Source organism: Saprolegnia diclina (assembly GCF_000281045.1).
Source record: "Saprolegnia diclina VS20 unplaced genomic scaffold supercont1.15, whole genome shotgun sequence".
Classification (NCBI taxonomy): Eukaryota; Oomycota; class Saprolegniomycetes; order Saprolegniales; family Saprolegniaceae; genus Saprolegnia; species Saprolegnia diclina.
Genome location: NW_008246082.1, coordinates 485,714 through 505,475, shown reverse-complemented (window position 1 = coordinate 505,475; position 19,762 = coordinate 485,714). Strand labels below are relative to the sequence as shown.

General features: G+C 58.9%; 7 protein-coding genes across 7 annotated transcripts in view; 2 read left to right on the top strand and 5 right to left on the bottom strand.

Moving 5' to 3' along the window:
- SDRG_05726 (hypothetical protein) overlaps positions 1-243 on the bottom strand; it is a gene marked incomplete at both ends in the record, with an annotated part of 2,025 nt that extends 1,782 nt beyond the window's left edge. The window contains one exon of the mRNA XM_008611456.1: positions 7-243. Within this exon, the coding sequence (XP_008609678.1) occupies positions 7-243 (237 nt within the window). The remainder of the gene's footprint in view (positions 1-6) is intronic.
- A 1,164-nt stretch (positions 244-1,407) lies between these two features.
- On the bottom strand, positions 1,408-2,861 carry SDRG_05725 (hypothetical protein). Its single transcript, XM_008611455.1, has 7 exons — positions 2,649-2,861; positions 2,426-2,604; positions 2,151-2,376; positions 2,025-2,108; positions 1,835-1,977; positions 1,638-1,785; positions 1,408-1,593 (listed from the first exon to the last, which is right to left on the bottom strand). The coding sequence occupies exons 1-7, from the start codon at positions 2,811-2,813 to the stop codon at positions 1,498-1,500; spliced, it is 1,041 nt and encodes a 346-aa protein (XP_008609677.1). The 5' UTR covers positions 2,814-2,861; the 3' UTR covers positions 1,408-1,497.
- A 235-nt stretch (positions 2,862-3,096) lies between these two features.
- SDRG_05724 (hypothetical protein) lies at positions 3,097-5,513 on the top strand (the record flags this gene model as incomplete). Its single annotated transcript, XM_008611454.1, has 8 exons — positions 3,097-3,293; positions 3,339-3,386; positions 3,430-3,521; positions 3,574-3,814; positions 3,867-4,532; positions 4,581-4,760; positions 4,807-5,176; positions 5,223-5,513. 8 exons carry the CDS (start codon positions 3,097-3,099, stop codon positions 5,511-5,513), a joined length of 2,085 nt encoding a protein of 694 aa, XP_008609676.1.
- Positions 5,445-8,929, bottom strand: SDRG_05723 (hypothetical protein). The gene is made up of 3 exons (XM_008611453.1): positions 6,035-8,929; positions 5,757-5,990; positions 5,445-5,715 (listed from the first exon to the last, which is right to left on the bottom strand). Exons 1-3 carry the CDS (start codon positions 8,909-8,911, stop codon positions 5,575-5,577), a joined length of 3,252 nt encoding a protein of 1,083 aa, XP_008609675.1. The 5' UTR covers positions 8,912-8,929; the 3' UTR covers positions 5,445-5,574.
- Positions 8,930-9,414: 485 nt separating this feature from the next.
- On the bottom strand, positions 9,415-12,178 carry SDRG_05722 (hypothetical protein; the record flags this gene model as incomplete). Its single annotated transcript, XM_008611452.1, has 14 exons — positions 9,415-9,605; positions 9,654-9,753; positions 9,796-9,894; positions 9,944-10,051; positions 10,105-10,264; positions 10,314-10,377; positions 10,424-10,536; positions 10,592-10,702; positions 10,747-10,896; positions 10,943-11,310; positions 11,361-11,466; positions 11,512-11,716; positions 11,763-11,956; positions 12,006-12,178. 14 exons carry the CDS (start codon positions 12,176-12,178, stop codon positions 9,415-9,417), a joined length of 2,142 nt encoding a protein of 713 aa, XP_008609674.1.
- A 2,580-nt stretch (positions 12,179-14,758) lies between these two features.
- Positions 14,759-16,101, top strand: SDRG_05721 (hypothetical protein). Its single transcript, XM_008611451.1, has one exon. It carries the CDS (start codon positions 14,783-14,785, stop codon positions 16,025-16,027), a length of 1,245 nt encoding a protein of 414 aa, XP_008609673.1. The 5' UTR covers positions 14,759-14,782; the 3' UTR covers positions 16,028-16,101.
- A 482-nt stretch (positions 16,102-16,583) lies between these two features.
- On the bottom strand, positions 16,584-19,075 carry SDRG_05720 (hypothetical protein; the record flags this gene model as incomplete). Its single annotated transcript, XM_008611450.1, has 12 exons — positions 16,584-16,874; positions 16,926-17,132; positions 17,178-17,337; positions 17,381-17,444; positions 17,496-17,608; positions 17,654-17,920; positions 17,965-18,254; positions 18,304-18,409; positions 18,456-18,645; positions 18,698-18,789; positions 18,841-18,888; positions 18,942-19,075. The coding sequence occupies 12 exons, from the start codon at positions 19,073-19,075 to the stop codon at positions 16,584-16,586; spliced, it is 1,962 nt and encodes a 653-aa protein (XP_008609672.1).
- Between the last annotated feature and the right edge of the window lie 687 nt (positions 19,076-19,762).

Below are 19,762 nucleotides of genomic sequence, written 5' to 3'. Positions count from 1 at the left end.
GCCCACCAGCTTGTTCTTGAGGTAGCATTTGCTGCCGCTGATGACCCAGCCAGCGCAGCTGATCTCTTTCGTGCAAGCCTTGCAGCAGGCGTCTGCCTTGTCCTGGTCCGACCCCGAGACCTGGACGTTGTCGAGGTCGTTGCCGGGGTAGTCGTACCCGCGCTGGATCGAAGGGCACGTATCGGACGTGGGCGTGGAGGCACCAACGACAGCGGCAGCAAACAGAGCAAAGGCGAGACGCATGGTTGCTGACGGCGGTCGAAATTGAGCACTGAGGTACCCGCACGCAGGGATCCCTCGTGACCCGTCGTATCTTGTCCAGGATATACACAACGCAAAGCTTGTATGGACGAGTAGGCTATTGTTCCGATAAAGCCGCAAAGATAGCTTGATGCGGCGTGGTGTATACAACTTGCACTCGCAGAAACCTTTGTCGACAGAAGAATCGGTTTCATTGCTGGGCGTGCGCCACGTCGTGTGCTCTGTTGTCATGCGACTTGTTCGACATTTGGGGACCCATCGCGATCCACCATCCCAAGATCCACGAGCCAACGGTCCATCGAATATGGCGCTTGTGACGGCAGATCCGTCTGCTTGCGTCATGACGCACGCGTCGTATTTGGGGCACAAACGTCCCACGACCGCAACAGCGTGTGTCGTCGGGACGAGCGACGTGGTGACCGACAGCGTGCAAATCACAATATCTGCTTGGGTCTTATTACCAACCACGAACGCTCTACGTCACATGATCCTTTTCGGTGTTGGCAGTGGTTTGCAGTCGCAGTCCAACGACCTCCTGCGATGTTCCTTGTTGTTGTTGGAGTGAGTCTATTGCCTGTACAAAAGCATGCGCCAATACCACAATACGAAAGCGAGACGGCGGGTGCGGAGTCGACTTGAGTGCATGGCGATCAACGCTGAGAGTCTACGAAGAACTGGTCATGGCGAGACAGGTCGGACCAAGAAGTTCCTCGAACTAGAGAGCTGATACGATACGTCAAGGGCGCGTGAGCTTTAGCGCTGGTTGCAGAGGCACTGTACCGCTGACAGTACCCGACGACCTCCAAGGTGTCACCCCTTCCATTTCTCTTGCAGCGCCAGGCGAACGGCGTCCAGAACAATCGTCCGCAACAGCAAGACTTGTGAGAACTGGGTCTTTGTCGTGTTTGCAGCTTGCTGTGTCAGATGGGTAGCGCGACCATGTGGGAGCCCATGTCATATGTGTTGAGAGAGAGGTCGACGTTCTGCGACGTTGCGAGAACGGTGGTGGTCCAAGATGCTGCCCGACGACACACGGAGCGAGGTCACGATGCCCACCAACGGCGCAGTCGCCAAACCGCTTCGCCCAGGATGAGCTTTGCAAATGCATCCCTAGCGACGCCCACTGGCACACACCACGCCATCGCGTCGCTGGTCAAGTTGTCTGTATTACACAAGCCAAAATGGCTAGTCTTCCGGCTGTTATGGCCCGTCCACGAACGTCGCGACGACCCTCCATCAAGATCGAGTGTACTTGGCATCGTGCGTCATGCCATGCTTGCCGCCCGCCGCGTCCACATACGAGAGCGTGTACGAGCACTTGTCGTCGGCCACCTACACACGCCGTTGGCTCGACCATTCCCGTCCATGACTCGTACGTCGAGCGTCACGCGGGGCGGCGTCGCATCGCCAAACAAAACATCGAGCGACGGCGCGTACGTGGCGTGGACCGCGTGGTACTGGCGCTGGGCATAGTAGACTGCGTTCAAGACATCTTCATCGGAGAGCGCTTGCAGCAAGGCGCGCCTACGCGACGTCGTCAGCCAGAGTCTGTCGACGCGTTGCGGTGACGCACTCGGTGGCTGGCCACGTCGCGGGGTCGACAGCGCATGTGCCGAGGAAGCGCACGAGCGCCCACTTTTCCGGACGATGGATATCGATCACACCGGTGGGCGACCAGACAAAGTTGTACTCGCGACGACCGGGGACCTTGACGTACTAGGTACCATTACGAGTCGCAACCGGCGCCCGTGCGACTGGCGTACCGTGGGCTGGCCATTGACATTCTCAACACTGAGATCGTAGTGGACGCGGGAGAAGTTCATGCGCCATGTGTCCCCCACTTGCACCTACACATGTGTTTTTTCGGTGTTCGGCGACTAAGAAACGACCTGTCGGGCCTGGCGCTCGTCGAAGATAGCGAGCTCTGCGAGTGGTAGCGCGACCTCGAGACTCCAGCTGCGGCATGTTACGGACGGGTCGTTGGCGGCGCCGTCAATGTGCACGGCCGACCGAATGTCGACGAGGTTGCGCGGGTTCTCAATGTCATGGCCGTCCTTGTACGGCCGGCGTAGCACGAGCTCCCAGATCGTATTGAGGCAGTTCATCTCCATCTCGCTACACGGCTCGGTAAGCTGCGGTTGCTTTGTCGTCGTCTTGGATGTACTAGTAGTTGTGGTGGCTTCCGTCCGGGTCGATGAAGATCTCAAAGTCGTTCTCGTGGTACATGACTGTGTTCTTGACTGTGAACGTGCCCCAGACCTTGGTCTCCTCCATGGCCGCGCCCACGTAGAGGTAGTCGTCGTCCCACATCATCTTGACGCGCGTCGTCATTTCCGGGTTGGGCTAACCATGCTTTTGCCACCTGTCCATGATAGCGCATCCGGTACCTTGCGCGCCGGGCCCTCAATGTCGACAAAGGCGGCGGTCCACGGCGCATGCGCCCAGTCGCGCTTGTTGAGGCGCCCATCAAGCTCCATGCGGCCGGTGGTCGCCCGGCGCACGCATGGGTACGTCGGTGGGACCAGCGTCGCCAGATACGCCCATTCCGCCATGCTTCGAACCGCAAGTCTCTTGCCTTACGATCGCCATGCACCCACGAATCTTTTATTGTTTTCATATCTTTATGCTAAGGTTTGTATGCCACAAAAAATATCTAAAAAAGTAATGGCGGCCGTGGCCCACTGCATAGAAACTCGCAGTCATTTGCCACATGGTCCGACGGCGACTTTCGCAGCCACCGTGTCGCGAGCGTCCAACTCGCGGTTTGTATGGTCAGCTCATCCACAGTACTTGGCCAAGTGGCACGCGCACTGGACTTGCGCCCATGCGAGGGCGATGAGAGTGGTGCTGCCTTGCACGCCGACTCAGTTTGCATTTGACAAGACCGCAGATTCTACGATGGACGCGCAGACGTCGAGCGAGATTCTCTTTGTCTTGAGCATTGCCGTGCTCTTCCTCTGCCTCGGCGGCCTCGCCAAGTACTGCAACCGCATGAGCGCTCTTGATGGTCACTACCCGCTCCACCAGCCCATGTACGACTGCAAATGACATTGAGGGTGCTGACGTGGCGCGACTAGCTTGAGCAACTTTATGCCGGGGCTCAAACGCGGCGATGTCGAAGACTTGTACGACGATCGCAGCTCACGAGGCGCTCATGCTGGTGACTAGGCTTTTGGATGTGGACCGGTGGGAGTGCCCGGTCTGCGCCTTCCTCAACGTCGTCGACCGCCCCGTGTGCTGCCTCTGCGGCGCGAAAAAAGGTGGGTCAATGACGCGGCTTGACAATTGCTTGGTGGCTAAGCTACGCCATAGACTCGCGGTTCGTCGAACCGTCAACGGAAATCGAGCACTTCAACAAGAGCTACCGCGCCGAGCTCGCGCGGCAGTCGAGCCAGACCCGGCTCTCCAAGCAGCGGAGTAACCCGTCGCTGCTCTTTCGCCAGGCGAGCAAGAACCGCATGCTCACGCCGAGCGGCAACCCGCGCCTCTCGGGCTTCTTCACCAAGACGATGGTGCTGCCCGAAGACTTGACGGCCCGCCAGCGCTCGGCCCGGTAGAGATACCCATATCTCGCCGCCTCGAGCTCACCATATCCTATCCCATAGCATGCGCAAGGAGTGGTCGCGCCACGTCGATATCCACGGCCAGCCGTACTGGCGCCGGCGGTGTCTCGATATCAACCACGTGCCGCCGGCGTTCGTCATTCATATCGACGCCGACGACGCCAATGACGACGGCGCGTCGGCACTCGATACGCTGCGCGTCAAGCTCATGTCGCCTGTGCTCGAAGATGCCGAGTCGGCGGTACCGACGCTCGAGTCGGCGTCGCAGCTATCCTCCAAGCGGCTCGTATATTCGCCGATCGAAGCCGTCGATGCGTCGCGACTCGTCACGGGCGACGTCCTCGCGTCGGGTCTCTGGCCGTCGCTGCACATGCTGACCAAGGTGCCCTTCACGGCCAAGTATGCGTGGTTCCTCCACCAAGTGGCCGACCTCGTGTTGCCGTATGAGATTGGCTACATTCAAATGCGCGCGCTCCGCGACCGCGTCTTCGAAGAGGCGCTCGAGAACCTCTTGCATCTCAAGTCGTTTGAGCTCTGCGCGATCGTTCGGCTCCAGTTCACGGAAGAGAAGGGTCTCGACGCCGGTGCGGTCCAGCGCGAGTGGTACATGCTCGTGGCCCAAGCGTTGCTGTCGCCGCAGGCCGGTCTCTTTGTCTCGGCCAACCGCGACGACCACTCGTACATCCTCAACCCCAACCCTGCGTTCCCGTACCATTCTTTTGTATCGAGTACCTGTCTCATAGTCGATGGGATTAGGTTTACGCAGTCGATGAGCCACAACGATGCGTGCCGCGCGGCCGGCCGCTTCATTGGGCGCGCGCTCCTCGACGGCCAAGTGCTCCCGCTGCATTTGAACCCGACGCTGTTCAAAAGCATCCTCGGTACGCCGCTGACCATAGACGACGTCGAGAGCCTTGATGCGACGGTCTACAAGAGGTAGAGCTCAATGGCGTTGCTGCGCAATCGCTCATCTGCTCGCTAGCTTGCGCTACATTCTCGAGACGGACCGCGTCGAAGACCTCACGCTGACCTTCTCGGTGACCGCGTGCGACGCCCACGGACGTGTTGTCGAGGTCGACCTCGTGCCGAACGGGTCGCAGCTGCTCGTGACGGACGCCACCAAGTACGAGTACGTCGACCGCATGGTCCGGCACCTCCTCTTTGAGCGCGTCGAGGGGCCGCTGTTGGCGCTTGTCCAAGGCATCCACGACATCCTGCCCGCCGAGCTCCTCGTGCCATTCGACCACAAGGAGCTCGAGCTCATCCTCTGCGGCCTCACCGACATTGACGTGGCCGACTGGAAGGCCAACACGGTCCTCTCGACCAACCTCGAGACCGTCCCCGTCGTCACCGTACGTATTGTTGACTTGATACTTTCGAGCTCATGCTAAAATCTAGTGGTTTTGGGACATCCTCGACGGACTCAGTGGCGACGAGAAGGCGCGCTTGCTGCAATTCGCCACGGGCTCGGCGCGCGTGCCGGTTCAGGGCTTCAAGGGCTTGACGAGCTACGACGGCAAGATCTGCTACTTCACTCTGAAGGGTCTGCCGTACGTACCGGGCATGTACCCAGTCGCACACGCATGCTACAACCGGCTCGACCTGCCCATCTACCCCAAGAAGGAGCTCCTCGAGGACGCCATCAAGATGCTCTTGCTCTCGGACCCGACGGGCTTCAACATCCAGTAGGTTCGCAGTAGTGAGTGTAAGTTAACCGTCGTCTTGTATATTATATGCAGTGGTGAAGTGCCTACAACGAAGCCATTTCGGGAAAGACGAGGTTGCGGAGGCGCTCGCCAAAGGTGGCGTGGGACACCGAGAGACCGCCGTCGACCGCGCAGCTTGGGACACGGGCACCGCACGGCGCGCTCTTGATCGTCACCGTCTCGTTCTAGCCTCCATGTATGAGCATGCCTGAGGAGGAGCGTGTACCTCCATGAAGAAGACGTCGATGCCGCAGCGGTCGGCGTACGTGAGGCGAATGTGGTTTTGCGACCGCGGGATCAAAAGCAGGTCGGCCGGCATAAACGATCGGTCGTCGCCGCCATACGTGCGCTCGGCGTAGTACCCCTTTTCTTCGCCCGGGAGCTTGCCCTTGTACCCGAACCGGAGGCCCTTGCCGCCGCCCTTTTTGCCGCCAAGACTGCCACCGCCGCCCTCTCGCCTCTACACATGTCATGAGCGTCTCGCTGGCGCTTGTATATATGTACCGGGGCCGAGTCGTGCCGGTAGCACTTGGCCGAGATCACTTGCGAGCTCACGACACTCGAGAGGATCGCGAGCGGGATCGTTGTGCGCTCGAGCGCCTCGAGCAGCTGCGCAGAGTCGTTGTGGACGTTGAGCGCGGCCTGGATGAACTGCAAGAGCGGGTGCTCGCCGCGGTGGCTGCTCGTGAGGATGAAGCCGCCTTTGGGCTTGAACTGCACCGTGATCCGGTACGTGATCGTGTCGTCCGGCGTCGATCCCGCAGCGACGCACCGCTTCGGGTTGCTCGTGCGACACGCGAGCACGATCGAGAATGGGTCGGCGCGCTCGACGATAAAGTGGTCGCGCACGTCCACGTCCGGGCCGTACCGGCCGAGACTCCCCAACGTCTTTTCGAGCTTGACGCCAAACTCGCACATGGGTTTCACGTTCATGAGGAGGTCAGCGATAAAAGTCTCGAGGGGGTTGTCGGGCTGCAGCTTGGACGTTGGCGGGTACCGGAAGATGAGGTTCGTGTTCGGCAGCGCGTGGTGGTCGCCGTGGTGCATTGTGCCGAAAAAGTCGTCGGGAATGAGAAACTTGAACGGCGGCGAGGCTAATTGCACGCACATTTCAAACCCGCCGCATTTGCGCAAGTGCCCATGCACCGCGCGGATCTCCATCGGCGCCGACGACACGCGCTCGGGAAACGGGAACGACACGATCTGCTCGCCGCTTTGGTGGCTTGACGAGGCCGTGCCGCCTTGGCCCGCATACCGAATGCGCACGCGTCGGCGCTTGGCAAAGTTGACGTAGTGCTGCAGCTGGATACGCTCGTGGCACAAGCTCACGACGTGGAGGAAGAGCGGCGCGAGCGGCGGTGTACTCGCAGCCGTCTTTTGCTTCTTGGTCGGCGGCGGCATCATGGGCGCCAACGCGTCCTTGCGGAACGCGGGAAACCGCTGGAAAAACTGCACCGCGCTCGGCGCGCCGGCCGACGAGCTCAGCTGCAATAGCGAAAACGCCGGTACGCGGATCCAGTCGTCGGCGTTCTCGACGTAGTGGACGTCGGTCGAGCTCTCGTACTCGGCCTCGCGGTCAATCTCGACCACGAGGTACCCACACGACTCCTTGTTGCGCACAATTTGGAAAAAGAGCGCGTTCGGCGAGATCGAGAGCGCGTCGACGTTGTTGCCCTGCTGCCGGCGAAACGCAATGTACCGGTCCCAGTTGACCGAGACGTGGCGGTGCACTTCAATGTTGGCAAAGCTCGACGCGACCTCCGAGATCTCGTAGGCGAGCATCTCGCGGAGACACGCGCTCACCGCGTCCGCGACAGCCTTCAAATCGTCGATCGCCAAGCTAAAGCCGGTCGGGCCGAGCTGCGCCTTGACGCTGCGCTGCAGCAACGCCTCGAGAGCGCGCACGACGCCATCGACGAGCGGGCTCTTGGACGCCGCCACGCACGCGGCCGTAAAGAGCCCCGTGCGCACGTCAAACGAAAGCTCGAGCTGGTACTGCGCGAGGCCGCCCGAGTCGGCGCGGGCAATGTGCACGCTTCGCTCGGTGCGAACAATGTGGACGGCTTCGCTGGTCGTCAAGTGCAGCGGCGTCGACGTGCCCGTGCCCAGCACGAGGTGGCGCTCGAGACAAAAGAGCGCCGACGCCACGTGCATGCGCATCGCGCCCATGAGGAAGGCCTCGGCGCTGAGCCCATACATGTTGCGCGGCACGACGAGCGCGTCCGAGAGCGACGCGCGGAGCTCGGGGGCTGGCGGCGGGTGCAGTGAGAGCGAGAGGAGGTCGTGGTGCTTTGGGTCCGAATAGAGACGCACGCAGAGGCTCGCTGTCGGGTACGGAGGCAGCGACTCGGACTCGGGTTTTTTAAACTTGTCGGCCATCTCGGCCGCGAGCTGCGCGGCTTCGGTCGTGAGCACGGCCGGGCGGCAGAACGACGACCAGTAGCAAATGTCGAGTACTTGCTTGTCGGCGTGGTAGACAAACTCGACGTTGCTGCTCTTCCAGCGCGAGTCGGTGAGGAGGTGGCCTTGAGCAACGAGGATCTGCAGCGAGAGCGAGCAGCAAAAGTCGCGCATGATGTCGCAGGCCGCCACGAACGGCGCGTTCGACTTGTTCATGCATTTCTGCACGAGGTTGCGCATGTGCATGTAGTGGAGCTCGGTCGGCGCGTTCGCCTTGATGATGCGCAGCGTGTTGGTGCTGGCGAGCGTCTTGTACTTTTCGGTCGCTGTCGCGTCCGTGAGCACCGTGTTGATCGCGACGAGCCGCCAGAGGCTGTCCGACTCCTTGCCGTTGAGCGTAAAGACAATCTCAAACTCGCCTTCAACGTGTGCAATCACAAACCCACCGTCCACGTCGATGCGCGTAAACGTCGACGGAATCTCCTCTTCAATGAGTCGGAAGCGAATGATGTCGTCCATTTCCTGGATCGCCTTGTCCTCGTCGACGTCGGGCATCTCCTTGGGATGCATCGCGTAGCTAATGAGCTTGGGCAGGCGCGGGTACGTGCCGCCGTAGAGCACGTCAATCGCGGTCGCGAGGTCGTACGTGCGCTCCTTGGCGCGGTTCAAATCCGCGTGCAGAAAGAAGAGTCGGTCGTTCGACTCGTTGAGCTGGTCCGTAAAGAGCTTGGCCGTCTTGAGCAGCTCGGCGCACTGCGCGGCGAGCGGGCTCTGCACCGACCAGCGCGTGAGCACGAGCAGCTTCTCAAAGAGGCTCCGCGTGTCGGCGAGGTGCTTGAGCGCCTGCTCCCGGCGCTCCTCGGCCTTGGCCACGCCGCCGAGGCCATGCGCGAGGCCGCGGAAGTTCTCGTAGCTCTTGTCCACGCAGCGTGCCACGAGGTCCCGCAGCTCGACGGGCTCGACTGCCGGGAGGCCCTCCATGCGCTCCGAGCGTATTAGAAAATGAAGGTTTCTCCACCCAACACACCACACACTAAAAGCTGTGTCGCCGCGAATATCCGGATAATATCCGGACGTGACAAAAGCGTGGGAAATTCGAAACGGCAAGCGCGACGCCGGCGGCCGAGCACCCCACGTCAGGCGTCGTCGTGGCGTCCGTCGACACGGGATCGCGACGCGGACCCATATGGCCCATGGAAAAGGGTCATGGCATCGAGGTAGGCGCGTCGGCAGCGCTCCTGGCATCGGCGCCATGGGCGAGGGCGACGCGCAACTGGCCTCGCGGACATGAGCTTTTTCAGCGTGTGAGCGTTGATCGATCCACAAGCAGGGGAAGAGGATGGGTCACAGAGATTGCAATCCCCAACATGCATTCAACAACGCAGTGGCGAGGCACACAAGACACGTATGGGCAAGAGTGTTAGCTGCAGTCGCGGAATAAGTAGGGTACAGGACGTGATCGTCTATGGGCGACGACTCAACATTTATTGCATGTTGAAGCCGGTCGGGTCCGAGAGCAGGAGTGTCCGGACAGCGTCATCTAACAGCTCCTGCGTCGGGTACAACGGAAGGTCGATGCGGTTGTAGCATGCATGGGCTACAGGGTACGCGCCCAACGTGTACGGCACGCCTTTGAGCGTAAAATAGCAAATCTTTCCGTCGTAGCTCGTCAAGCCTACCACCACCCGCATGAATCCCAACACTGTGTCTAGAGGCAACGTACCTTGGAAGCCTTGGACCGGCACGCGGGATGAACCGGTCGCGTACTGCAGGAGCTTGGCTTGGTCGGCGGACGAGAGCGCACGCACCAGTTTCCAGAACCACTACGCGTCATGAGTCTTGGCTGCACCTTGCAGGGCGCATACCTCGAGGACGGCTGAATTCTTCAAATTCGACGACGTGACCGTGCTTGTCTCCCAATCGTCGACATCAATATCGCTCTGGCCGCAGAGAATGAGCTCGAGCTACCCACGTCATCGTGAGACGTCACGGAACCGTCGAAGCAACACAAACCTCTTTGTGGTCAAAGACAAGGAGCAGCTCGGGCGGCACAACGTCGTACGTGCCTTGAATGAGCGCGTGCAATGGGTCTTGGATTCGGTCAAAGAGAAGATGCCGCATCTACATACCTCCAATATATATATTTCACAACATACAACAAAGTATCACAGTACCATGCGCTCAATGTACGCGTGTTTGTTGGCGTCCGTCACGGGCACGTCTTGGCCATGGGGTACGAGGTCGACCTCGACAAGCTTCCCCGCGCGTTCTTGAGTCACAGAGAAGGTCAGTGCCAACTCGTCGACGTGCTTGTTGTCGAGCAAGTAGCGCAAACTAAGCATCATAGAGACATGGTCGAGGCATGCAACACTAATGGAGAGACCTCTTGTACAGCGTCTTGTCGAGCGTCTCAATGTCATCGAGCGTGCAGGGCATGCCAAGCAGCGCTACGCCACATGATACGTACGCTAGAACGTGGTAGCAAGCAGGAACCTTTAAAGAGTACGGGGCTCAAATGCAGTGGGAGCACTTGGCCGTCGAGGAGAGCGCGGCCAATAAAGCGTCCTGCAGCACGGAACGCATCGAGGTAGTGCACCGCCGACTCGCTACGATACAGTACAAGCGTCAACACGTGGCTCAGAGTGATTCCTTCTGTCGTACGTCATGTCGGCGGCGCAGTTGGGGTTGATAAAGAACGAGTGGTCGTCGCGGTTGGCTTCGATAAACATGCCCGAGGTTTCCGAGAGCATTGCTTGCGCCACGAGCATGTACCTAATGGTTGATACCTTGATACAGGACGCAGAACGGCGCAGTACCACTCGCGCTGGATCGCTCCGGCGTCCAGGCCCGACTCGCCGACAAACTGAAAGCGCAGAATGGCACAGAGCGCGCGGCCGTCCAGGTGCAAAAGGTTCTCGAGCGCTTCCTCAAAGAGTCGGGAACGGTGGACCTTGGTTTTGATGTATCTACTCAAGCATTGCTATTTCGCTGTACCAGCAAATTGCTACGTACAACTCGTCGTAGGGCACGAAGAGGTCGGCGGTTTGGTGGAGGAACCACGCATACTTGAGCGTAAAGGCGAGCTTTGTGAGCGGCAAGAGCGAGCTCCACATCGCCTCGGAGATCGACGTGCCCAGCACCGTCTTGTTGGGATCCCCCGTCGCAAGGTCGAGCCACGCAATCGCCTTGGCGCTCTTGAGCTCGCTGTATACGCCAGTCCCCGCGTCGCTCTCGTCGACGGGCGACTCGGGCTCGGTCAGCCGATCGGCGTCCTGGGTCTTGTCCAGCCCACGGACGATGCTGCCCCGCAGCGTAATGACGACGCACTCGTCAAGCGGCTCGACTTCGTGGTTGGCAAACATCTCGTCCTGGCTCGGGTTCTACGCCCATCGAACATCAGCCCAGAATATTGCAGTTGTGTCGAGTCTACCAGCTGCACGAAAAAGGCAGCGGGAAAGTCCTCCGAGTCGATGAAGTGACGCTTCCACGAGACGTGCCCGGCACCGTCGATTTGCCGGCTCCACTGCTTGCGCATGCTACGCTTTTGCATCGAATCCAAGGTAGTACGAGAGGAGGTCTACCGTGCGCTGCGCTGACGGGCGTTGAGGTCGTCGGGCAAGATGGCTTTTTGAAAGAGCACCGAGAGCCGGCGCATCGAGTGTCGCGGCAAGGTGGACTTGGATCGATGGCGGTAGTTGCCGGCGATTGACGAGCGACGCAGCACGCTGCTGCTGCGGGTCATGCGCGGCACGACGACCTCGGGCGAGACCTCGACGAGCCGCGTGTCTATGGGCACCGTCGCACTCGCGCTCCGTGACGTCTATGGTCGTACCTCTTGGTGTGCCGCAGAGACTACAGGCGGGTTTTTGAAGCAAGCTTTGGAATGCACAGATGGAGCACTCCCAGCGCTCGACGTTGGCAAGCCTATTCGGAGGAGCGGCGCTAAGTAAGGACATGGCCAGGAACGCCAGCGCGTACAGCTCCTCGACGTCGCCGCGCTTGATGCCTGGCATAAACTCGTGGAAGCTAGGACAGAGAGTCTGCGTCATGGCAACGCGTGGAAGCGACGACGTACTTTTGGTTTGTGACGGCGGGCGCGGGCAGGGGCATGCCATAGTGCTTGTTGTAGCAGTGGTTGACGATACCGAGGAAGAGCACAAAGAGCACGATGGAGGCGCAGAGGCCAAAGAACCACAGCGTCCGGCTGCTGCCGTCCGACGGCGAGTTCGATGATGCTGGAAAGTCCATCGATGCCCAAGTCCGCGACTGGCGAGCTTCGAGCGGTAGAGACCCGGCGCGCGTGATTGGCGGGTTGGCACGGAGGGCAATTTCTCGCAAGTGTCTCTCTCGACCCCACGACCGGCGCGACGTCGACGCGCCGAGATTAGACACGCGGCTCTTTCTGCATGCGCACCAGAGTGGGACGCGATCGACGTCTCTTGCACAGAAGCAGATTCCGCTGGACCGATCCGATCTCATGCAAGAATCCAGACCGCAAGCAATGCTTCTAGGACGACGTAATAGGGAAATATTGCTATATTGAGACGCTTTTGGTAATCAATTGGACGTGGCCCAGCAGTTACGCACGGGTGGAGCGTCGACCTTGCCATGCTGCGTCGCAGGTGGTCAACACATGTGATGCTGCCGCTGATGATGGCGCGGTAGGCGTTGACAAGTGGGCGTTGAGGGTTACCCTTGGGTTGGTGATGCTTCGTGGCGAGCTTGCAAAGAATCGACATCGTCGGGACAGAGCCGTGACGCAGGTCTTGGTTGCAACAGCAGCGATTGACTGGCGTAAGAGGCTTGCGGGACATGCACTATCGCTCGCGCTATCGCGGAGGCTTCGCGACGACGATCAACGCGACGCCACGTGCACAAGGTTGCACCGAAAACGACGCACGAGATGTTGCATGGTTGCGGTGCTCGGTCGCAGGACCGAGAGGACAGTGTACCCATGATGGTCGTGCAGCGTTTACGCTAGCTCGCGGCTATCCACGAAGCGACCATACGCTGCACCGGTGCTGTCATCAAGCTCCTTTTCGCTTTTTCAACTCATCGCATGGCACGTTGCGGGTCATTCCTCGTGGCGCCCCTTTGTCAAGTCGGTGGATTTTTGCTTCGTAAGCGGAAGGCACAAGGTTCAATCCCCGCTGGCGCAGGCCCTTTTCCGCTGCAGTCCATGAAAAGGGATTATTCGCGCATTGTAAAAGCGGTTAACATGTTTCTCCCTAGGCAATCAGTGCGCATTTCTACACAGTCAAAGGAGCAGCAGCAGTCAAGCCGAGCATCGCTTCGGCCAGGCACATGAACTTGTGTGGTGATGGGCGCGATGCTCCCTCGTAAAGGGCCAGCCGTTGCGGGACTCGGGGCGGCGCCGCTGCTGCTACTCTTTTTGCCAACTGCTGTTGCTACTCGTTTAACCAACGTTATCCTAACCACAGTATCCAAGCGTAATCTCGTCTTGCTGTTCTGTCATCGACGACACCCTGCAGGAGACTTGGCTTCTTGAGAGAAAGGCTCTCAGAAGACACGACTCGAACCCAAGCCATTGTCCTACCCGCGATTGCCGTGCGGCACAGATCAGCCTCGCTGCTCGCCTCCATTGACGCCACAGGCGGTCCCATGCGATCGAGCACCGCCGAGTGTACACGTTGTCACTGCCAACATGGTTGGTGGACGCGCTAACTTGCGAAACGTCCGCTCACGAATGCGCCGTCGCTCCCGGAGCACTTCAAGACCGCGTCTGCAAACATCAAGTCGTCGGTTGAATCTGATGTCAAGCGTGTCAAGAGTCGAAAGCTTGTCTTTTTGGCTTCCATCCAAGCTTCGCTGACTCGTGTTGCTTGTCTGGAGAAGGTCTCTTGACCCGTCTTCAGACGAGCTCAGTGCGTCGGTCTTGCCCAAGAGCTCAAAATTACTCTTCTTCTTGCCGCAGCGACAAGCGGCTCTGCAGATGAACGCGGTAAATTCATTCAACGCCATGTCCTACAGACACAGAGAGGCCGTGACATGCCATGAATACGTTGGCCAGCCTTCTTTACTGGACAAACGACAGCGAGAATAGGAAGCGTGGTGTCATTTCCCAATATGCCCAAGCCGACGCACACGACGATCGCTGTGGCCATCGTATTGTCGCGGTCGCTGCCTTCGGCGCCTGCGCCCTCGCCGACTCCATGTACGCTGACCTCATCGCGCTGCCGAATGCGATGTTGGTCGTGACGAGCAATATCACCATCTTCATTGCCGTCGTTGGCCTCGTGCATCTAGTTTGGACGCGTGGCGACCCGTCGCACTCGTTGTGCCTCTTCTTGCTTTTGCCAATGTGGTATGCTGCAGCGTGCTCTTAGGCTACGCCATCAGCGCCATTCCTCTCAATGTGGCGCTTCAACGCGACGTCAGCTGGTCGACACAAGGTCGCCAACCACCAGCGTGGTATAGCATGCTGCCACGTAAGCTTACTACGAAAGAGATCCGTGAGTGTCAACAACCTGCAGCTCCACAGAGGTCCCAAACGACTGCTCCTGCGTCATACATTCGGTCGTCTCTCGTGGACGGCAAACTGTACTACTAGCACCCAAACTTATGGGTACATGTACCAGGAGTGGAAATACAACGTACACTGTCAAGACATGGCTGGTACATGAGCTCAAGGCGGATGGAGAGCGTATTGCACCTGATAGGACTGCCAGCCCTAGGTGGTTGGGGACACCCAAGGTATTCACCGGAGGCGTTCTGTGTGTGCGTCATCTCCATTGCCGCAACACCGCACAACCGGTTGGTCAGTTTAACGCGTTAAATCCATTCAACAAAGTGTCCGTGTCAGACAGAGACAGGCGGTGGACATCCCGGCCAATGCATGCCGGCCGGCGAGCCTTCTCACTGGACACGTCAGCAAGAGTTGAGTCATTTCCCAATACTATGCCCAAGCCGACGCGCACGACAATCGCTGTCGCCATCGCCTTTGTTGCGGTCGTTGCCTTCGGCGCCATCATCGCCGCCCTCGCTGCCTCCATGTACGCTGAGCTCGTCGCGCTGCCCCATGACGCCATGGTCGTGACGAACATCTTCACCACAGGCTTTGCCGCCCTCGGTCTCGTGCATATCGTTTGGACGCGGGGCGACCCGTCGCACTCGACGTGCCTCTTCTTTCTCTTTGCCAATGTGGCTTGCTGCAGTGTGCTCTTGGGCTACGCCGTCAGCGCCATTCCTCTCACGATGAGAGCGATCGAGGCCGCACCCGCACTCACGACGTACCAGCATCGCATGGAGGCGTTCTTTGCCTCGGGCACGTCGCGCCAGTTCAATTACAGTGACTCACTCAGTGGCTACAGGTCCAAAGTGCCGTCGCATCCACTGTCCTACTCCGACAGCCGACAGTACCCATTCAAGGCCGCGCGAGCTTTTGCGGACGCGTACTGCGCGAGCGAAGGCCACCGCTTCTGTAGCGCCTTTCCTCTCACGCAAACCATCTTGTACCCGGGCATGTGGCCCGACCCGAACGCGACGGCCGAGATTGCCCGCACCCTCTCGACGCTCCCGACGACCTTATTCAACGTCACGGTGACGGCAACGACGACCCTCGACAGCTTCTGCGCCGCCGTCGACCCGATGAATCCAGTGTACAATGTGTCGATAAACGACTCGGTGGCCATTCAGCGCGCGGCCGCCATCAAAAGAGATCTCTACGATCTCTGCCGAGGCTGCGCCACGCTCTCCAACATTACGACCAAGTCCAATGCACTTCAGAGCTGGATTCATGCCACGTGCCCCATGGACGTACCCAAGCCCACAGGCGCCTACTGCGTCGCCACCGCCGACTGTGCCGAGTACAAGATCAAGACCGGGGGCAACATCTGCCCGTCCTTTTCGATCCCGATCTATGAAAGGACGTATTTGAACCCGTCGTACGACGCGTGCTTTGGTCGCACGCTCATGACGGTCGCGCATCACTACGAATTGGCGATTGCGATTACCGCGGGCGCTCTCGTTTTCATCTTGCTGCTCCTCTGCGCACGCCTTTGGGTACTCCGCCGCAACGAGAAGTTTCGCAACGCCATGCGCGAGGCCGTCGTTCAAACGCCCGTCAACACCGCCTAGTTCCTAACGATATAGTACAAGATAGTCAAGCAAATTCTCTTGTAAATAGTATACCAATATCGCGCTGACCAATAGTATAGTTAGTGTAGTGATTGTTATTGATGCCAGCACAATGGTCCACGAATCGTCTCGCAGACTCCTCTGAGCAAGAGAACGTCCGAGCATAGAACCCGAACCCTACCCTAGCCCTAAACGCACCGTTGGGACAGATACCGTACTGCTGGACGACAGCTCTGGCGCGCATCGATCTCGATAGACGTAGAGCGTATGCATAGCTTGCTCTGCATCAACAGCGCAGTCGAGGACGGTACCGGCATGCTGCCTGGTTGTCGTTGTCGAACAGTTGCATAATAAGCTTGGAGTGCGTGACGCCACATGACTGGAGCAGCCTTCTGCTGTCGTGACGACACTGCGGTTGGACTTGAACGATTGCACACAGAGCGAGAACACAGATTGGTCACAGAAGACATGCAAAGCGAGACCACTCGAATCCTGACGCCGCATGTACACCAATGTCCCATCACGTTGAGACCATTTAAATACAGAGAGAATGTGACTACTCGATGTTGAAGCCCGTCGGGTCCGAGAGGAGGAGCGTCTTGAGCGCGTCTTCAAGAAGCTCTTCGCTTGGATACAGCGGCAGGTCGATGCGGTTGTAGCATGCGTGCGCGACCGGGTAGACGCCTTGCTTGTACGCGACGCCTTTCAGTGTGAAGTAGCAGATCTTGCCGTCGTAGCTCGTCAAGCCCTTGAAGCCCTGGACCGGCACGCGCGACGCGCCCGTTGCATACTGCAAGAGCTTGGCTTGGTCTTCTTGGGGCAGGCTTGCCACAATGTTCCAGAACCACTAGAGAACGAGTGTATGAGACACGCCGGCATCCACGCAAAACGACTGTACCTCGAGAACCGGCGTGTTGTCGAGATTGGACGATGTGACCGTGTTGGCCTGCCAGTCGGCCAAATCGATTTCGTGGAGACCGCAGAGAATGAGCTCGAGCTCCTTGTGGTCAAAGGCCGTAAGCAGCTCGGGGGGCAGGACGTCGTAGACGCCTTCGATGAGCGCCAGCAGCTGCGTTTCGACGCGGCCAAAGAGCAAGTGTCGGACCTACCGACGCGCTTGTCTTCGTATACACAATGCCAATCAACGTACCATGAGCGCAATGTACTCGTGCTTATTGGCGTCCGTCACGGCCAAGTCGTGTCCGTTCTCGACCAAATCGACTTCGAGCATGCGGTCGCCATAGCACTGCGTCACCGAGAACGTCAGCGCCAAGTCTTCCACGTGCTCATTTTGCACAATGTACTGCAAGCTACACCACCACATACGAGGCGGTCTTAGTGATGGTGCCATACCTCGTATACGTGGTCTTGTCGAGGCTCTCAATGTCATCGAGTGTCATGGGAACACCCAAAAGCGCTAGACATTGGTGCTGTCATGCACATATCACGGTATCAAACGGCAAAGTACCTTTGAAGAGAACGGGGCTGAGCTGAATTGGCAGCACTTGGCCGTCCAGGAGCGCGCGTCCGATGAAGCGACCGGCCGCGCGGAAGAGCTCGAGGTGCTCGAGTTGCACGTCCCTACGCACCGTCAGTCTCTCACAACGAGAAGTTGACAGGTCGCACAGATGACGCGTGTCGTGGGCCGAGTTGGGGTTGATGAAGTACGAGTTGTCGTCGCGGTTGGAAATAGTAAAGAGTCCTGACTCTTCGTGCAAGAGCGCGTGGGCCACGAGCGTATACCACTCGCGCTGGATCGCGCCGGCGTCCAAGCCCGACTCGCCGACAAAGTTGTAGCGAATGATCGCGCAGAGCCCTTGGCCCCTGATGCCCAAGAGGTTCTCGAGCGCCTCCTCAAAGACACGGGCGCGCTGGACTTTGGTTTGAATATGTCTACGCAGCGACGTGAGACGCCGCGGGATATCGACGGGACGCACAAGTCGGCGTAGGGCACGATGAGGTCCGACACTTGGTGCAGAAACCACGCATATTTGAGCGAAAACGGAAGACGAGAAATCGGCAGCAGCGACGACCAGGTTGACGACAAGAGACGGAGACCGGTGACAGTTGTCGCCGCATTGATGCCCTCGATGGGCATCCAGGCAATGGTTTTGATCGCGTCCAAGCCCGGTGTCTCGGCTGACGCGAGCGTCGTCGAGTCGTGGATGATGACTGTCACCGAGACGTCCGGACCATTGGACTCGCCGACTTCGTGGCGGATGGGACCCTACAAATGACGTCATAGGACGTCTTAACGTCATGTAGAGCAGGCAAACCGTTTGGATCACAAAGGACGCGGGGCATTCTTCCGTGTCGAGGAAATGACGCGCCCAGACGACGTTGCCCTTGGAATCCAGTTGCCGCGTCCACTGCTTGCGCATGCTACAACCAGAGACAGTTGGACCCTGTTGAGATCCAAGCCAAGTACCGAGCGCTTCGCTGGCGCGGGTTCAAGTCCTCTGGTAAAATGACTTTTTGGAAAAATGACGAGAGCCGCTGGAATGACTTGGACGTTTGTCGCTGCAACGACTTGGACGCGCGTTGGCTCATCGAGCGCGACGGCTTCTCGGGCTCGCGCGCCGGCACCGTGTCCGAGTAGAACTCAATGAGGCGGTAATCTATGGTATGCCATGAAAACGCATGCGTCAACTTGGCATCATGAGGCAATACCTCGGTGGGTGCTGCAGAGGCTGCAGATCGGCTTGGTCACGAGGTTCATAAAGGCGCATACTGAGCACTCCCAGCGTTCCATGTCGAGCGTCCTATACACCATCGTCATTGCTATACGCTCGCATGGCCATGGTCGTTCGTACAGCTCTTCGACGTCACGGCGGTTGAGGCCCGGCATGAACTCGAGAAAGCTAGGTACACAGTGGCATGAGCCGTCGCCTGGTTGTGCTAGCATCGCATGTACTTGCGGTTGAGGAGCGCTTCGCCGAGGCCGCTGGCCTCAGGATGGCGGCGCATGTAGATGCAGTTGGCGATGCAGACGCCGGCGAGTGCGAGGACGATGCCGCCGAAGAGGTACGTCACAGTGGATGCGTCCATGCTGGCAAATCGTCAACTGCGGCCGCTCCGACCTTTGACACGTGATTTCAGCCAATCACGAAGCGAGACGCAGAATGTCGGTCGTGGTTAGCCATACAAAGGCCAAGTCGTTCCCACCCAACTTGTCGGCTTGCGGGATTCTGAGCTTGCCGTGATATGGCAGAGACATGCTCATCGAACGACGAACCCGCGACGGACCACCAAAGTTAATGGAGCAGTGCCCGAGTCGTCTATCTGGTCGTGCGTGAGGACCAGCGACAACTAGATCGGTGGCTTGGACTCAGCTCTTTCGATTTCACCGGCTACTTCTCCGCCGCACCAGGCGGTTCGGTACTGCAGCTGAAAGGACTACGCAGGTCGTATGCGATGCCCCGGAAATGCAAATAGCGACCGTACCACACCCCCACACACTACGCAACCCCGACTGATCCACGAGGAAGGAATCTGGATGAAACTGATCCAACCAAATTGATCCCACCGCGTCCAGCCGGCTCATCCAGCCACTGGAGCCGAGTAGCCACCTTTTACCGGTAGCAACCATTCGCCGAGGTTCGATGTTCAGAGAGAATGTTGGTCGTTGGGACCACTTGCTGCTGGCGGGAAAATTCCATGCGTTGCGAGGGCGCCAAAGTCGGATGGGACGACGGGAATGCCTCATTTTCCGTGAGCTGAAAGCTGCATGGACGG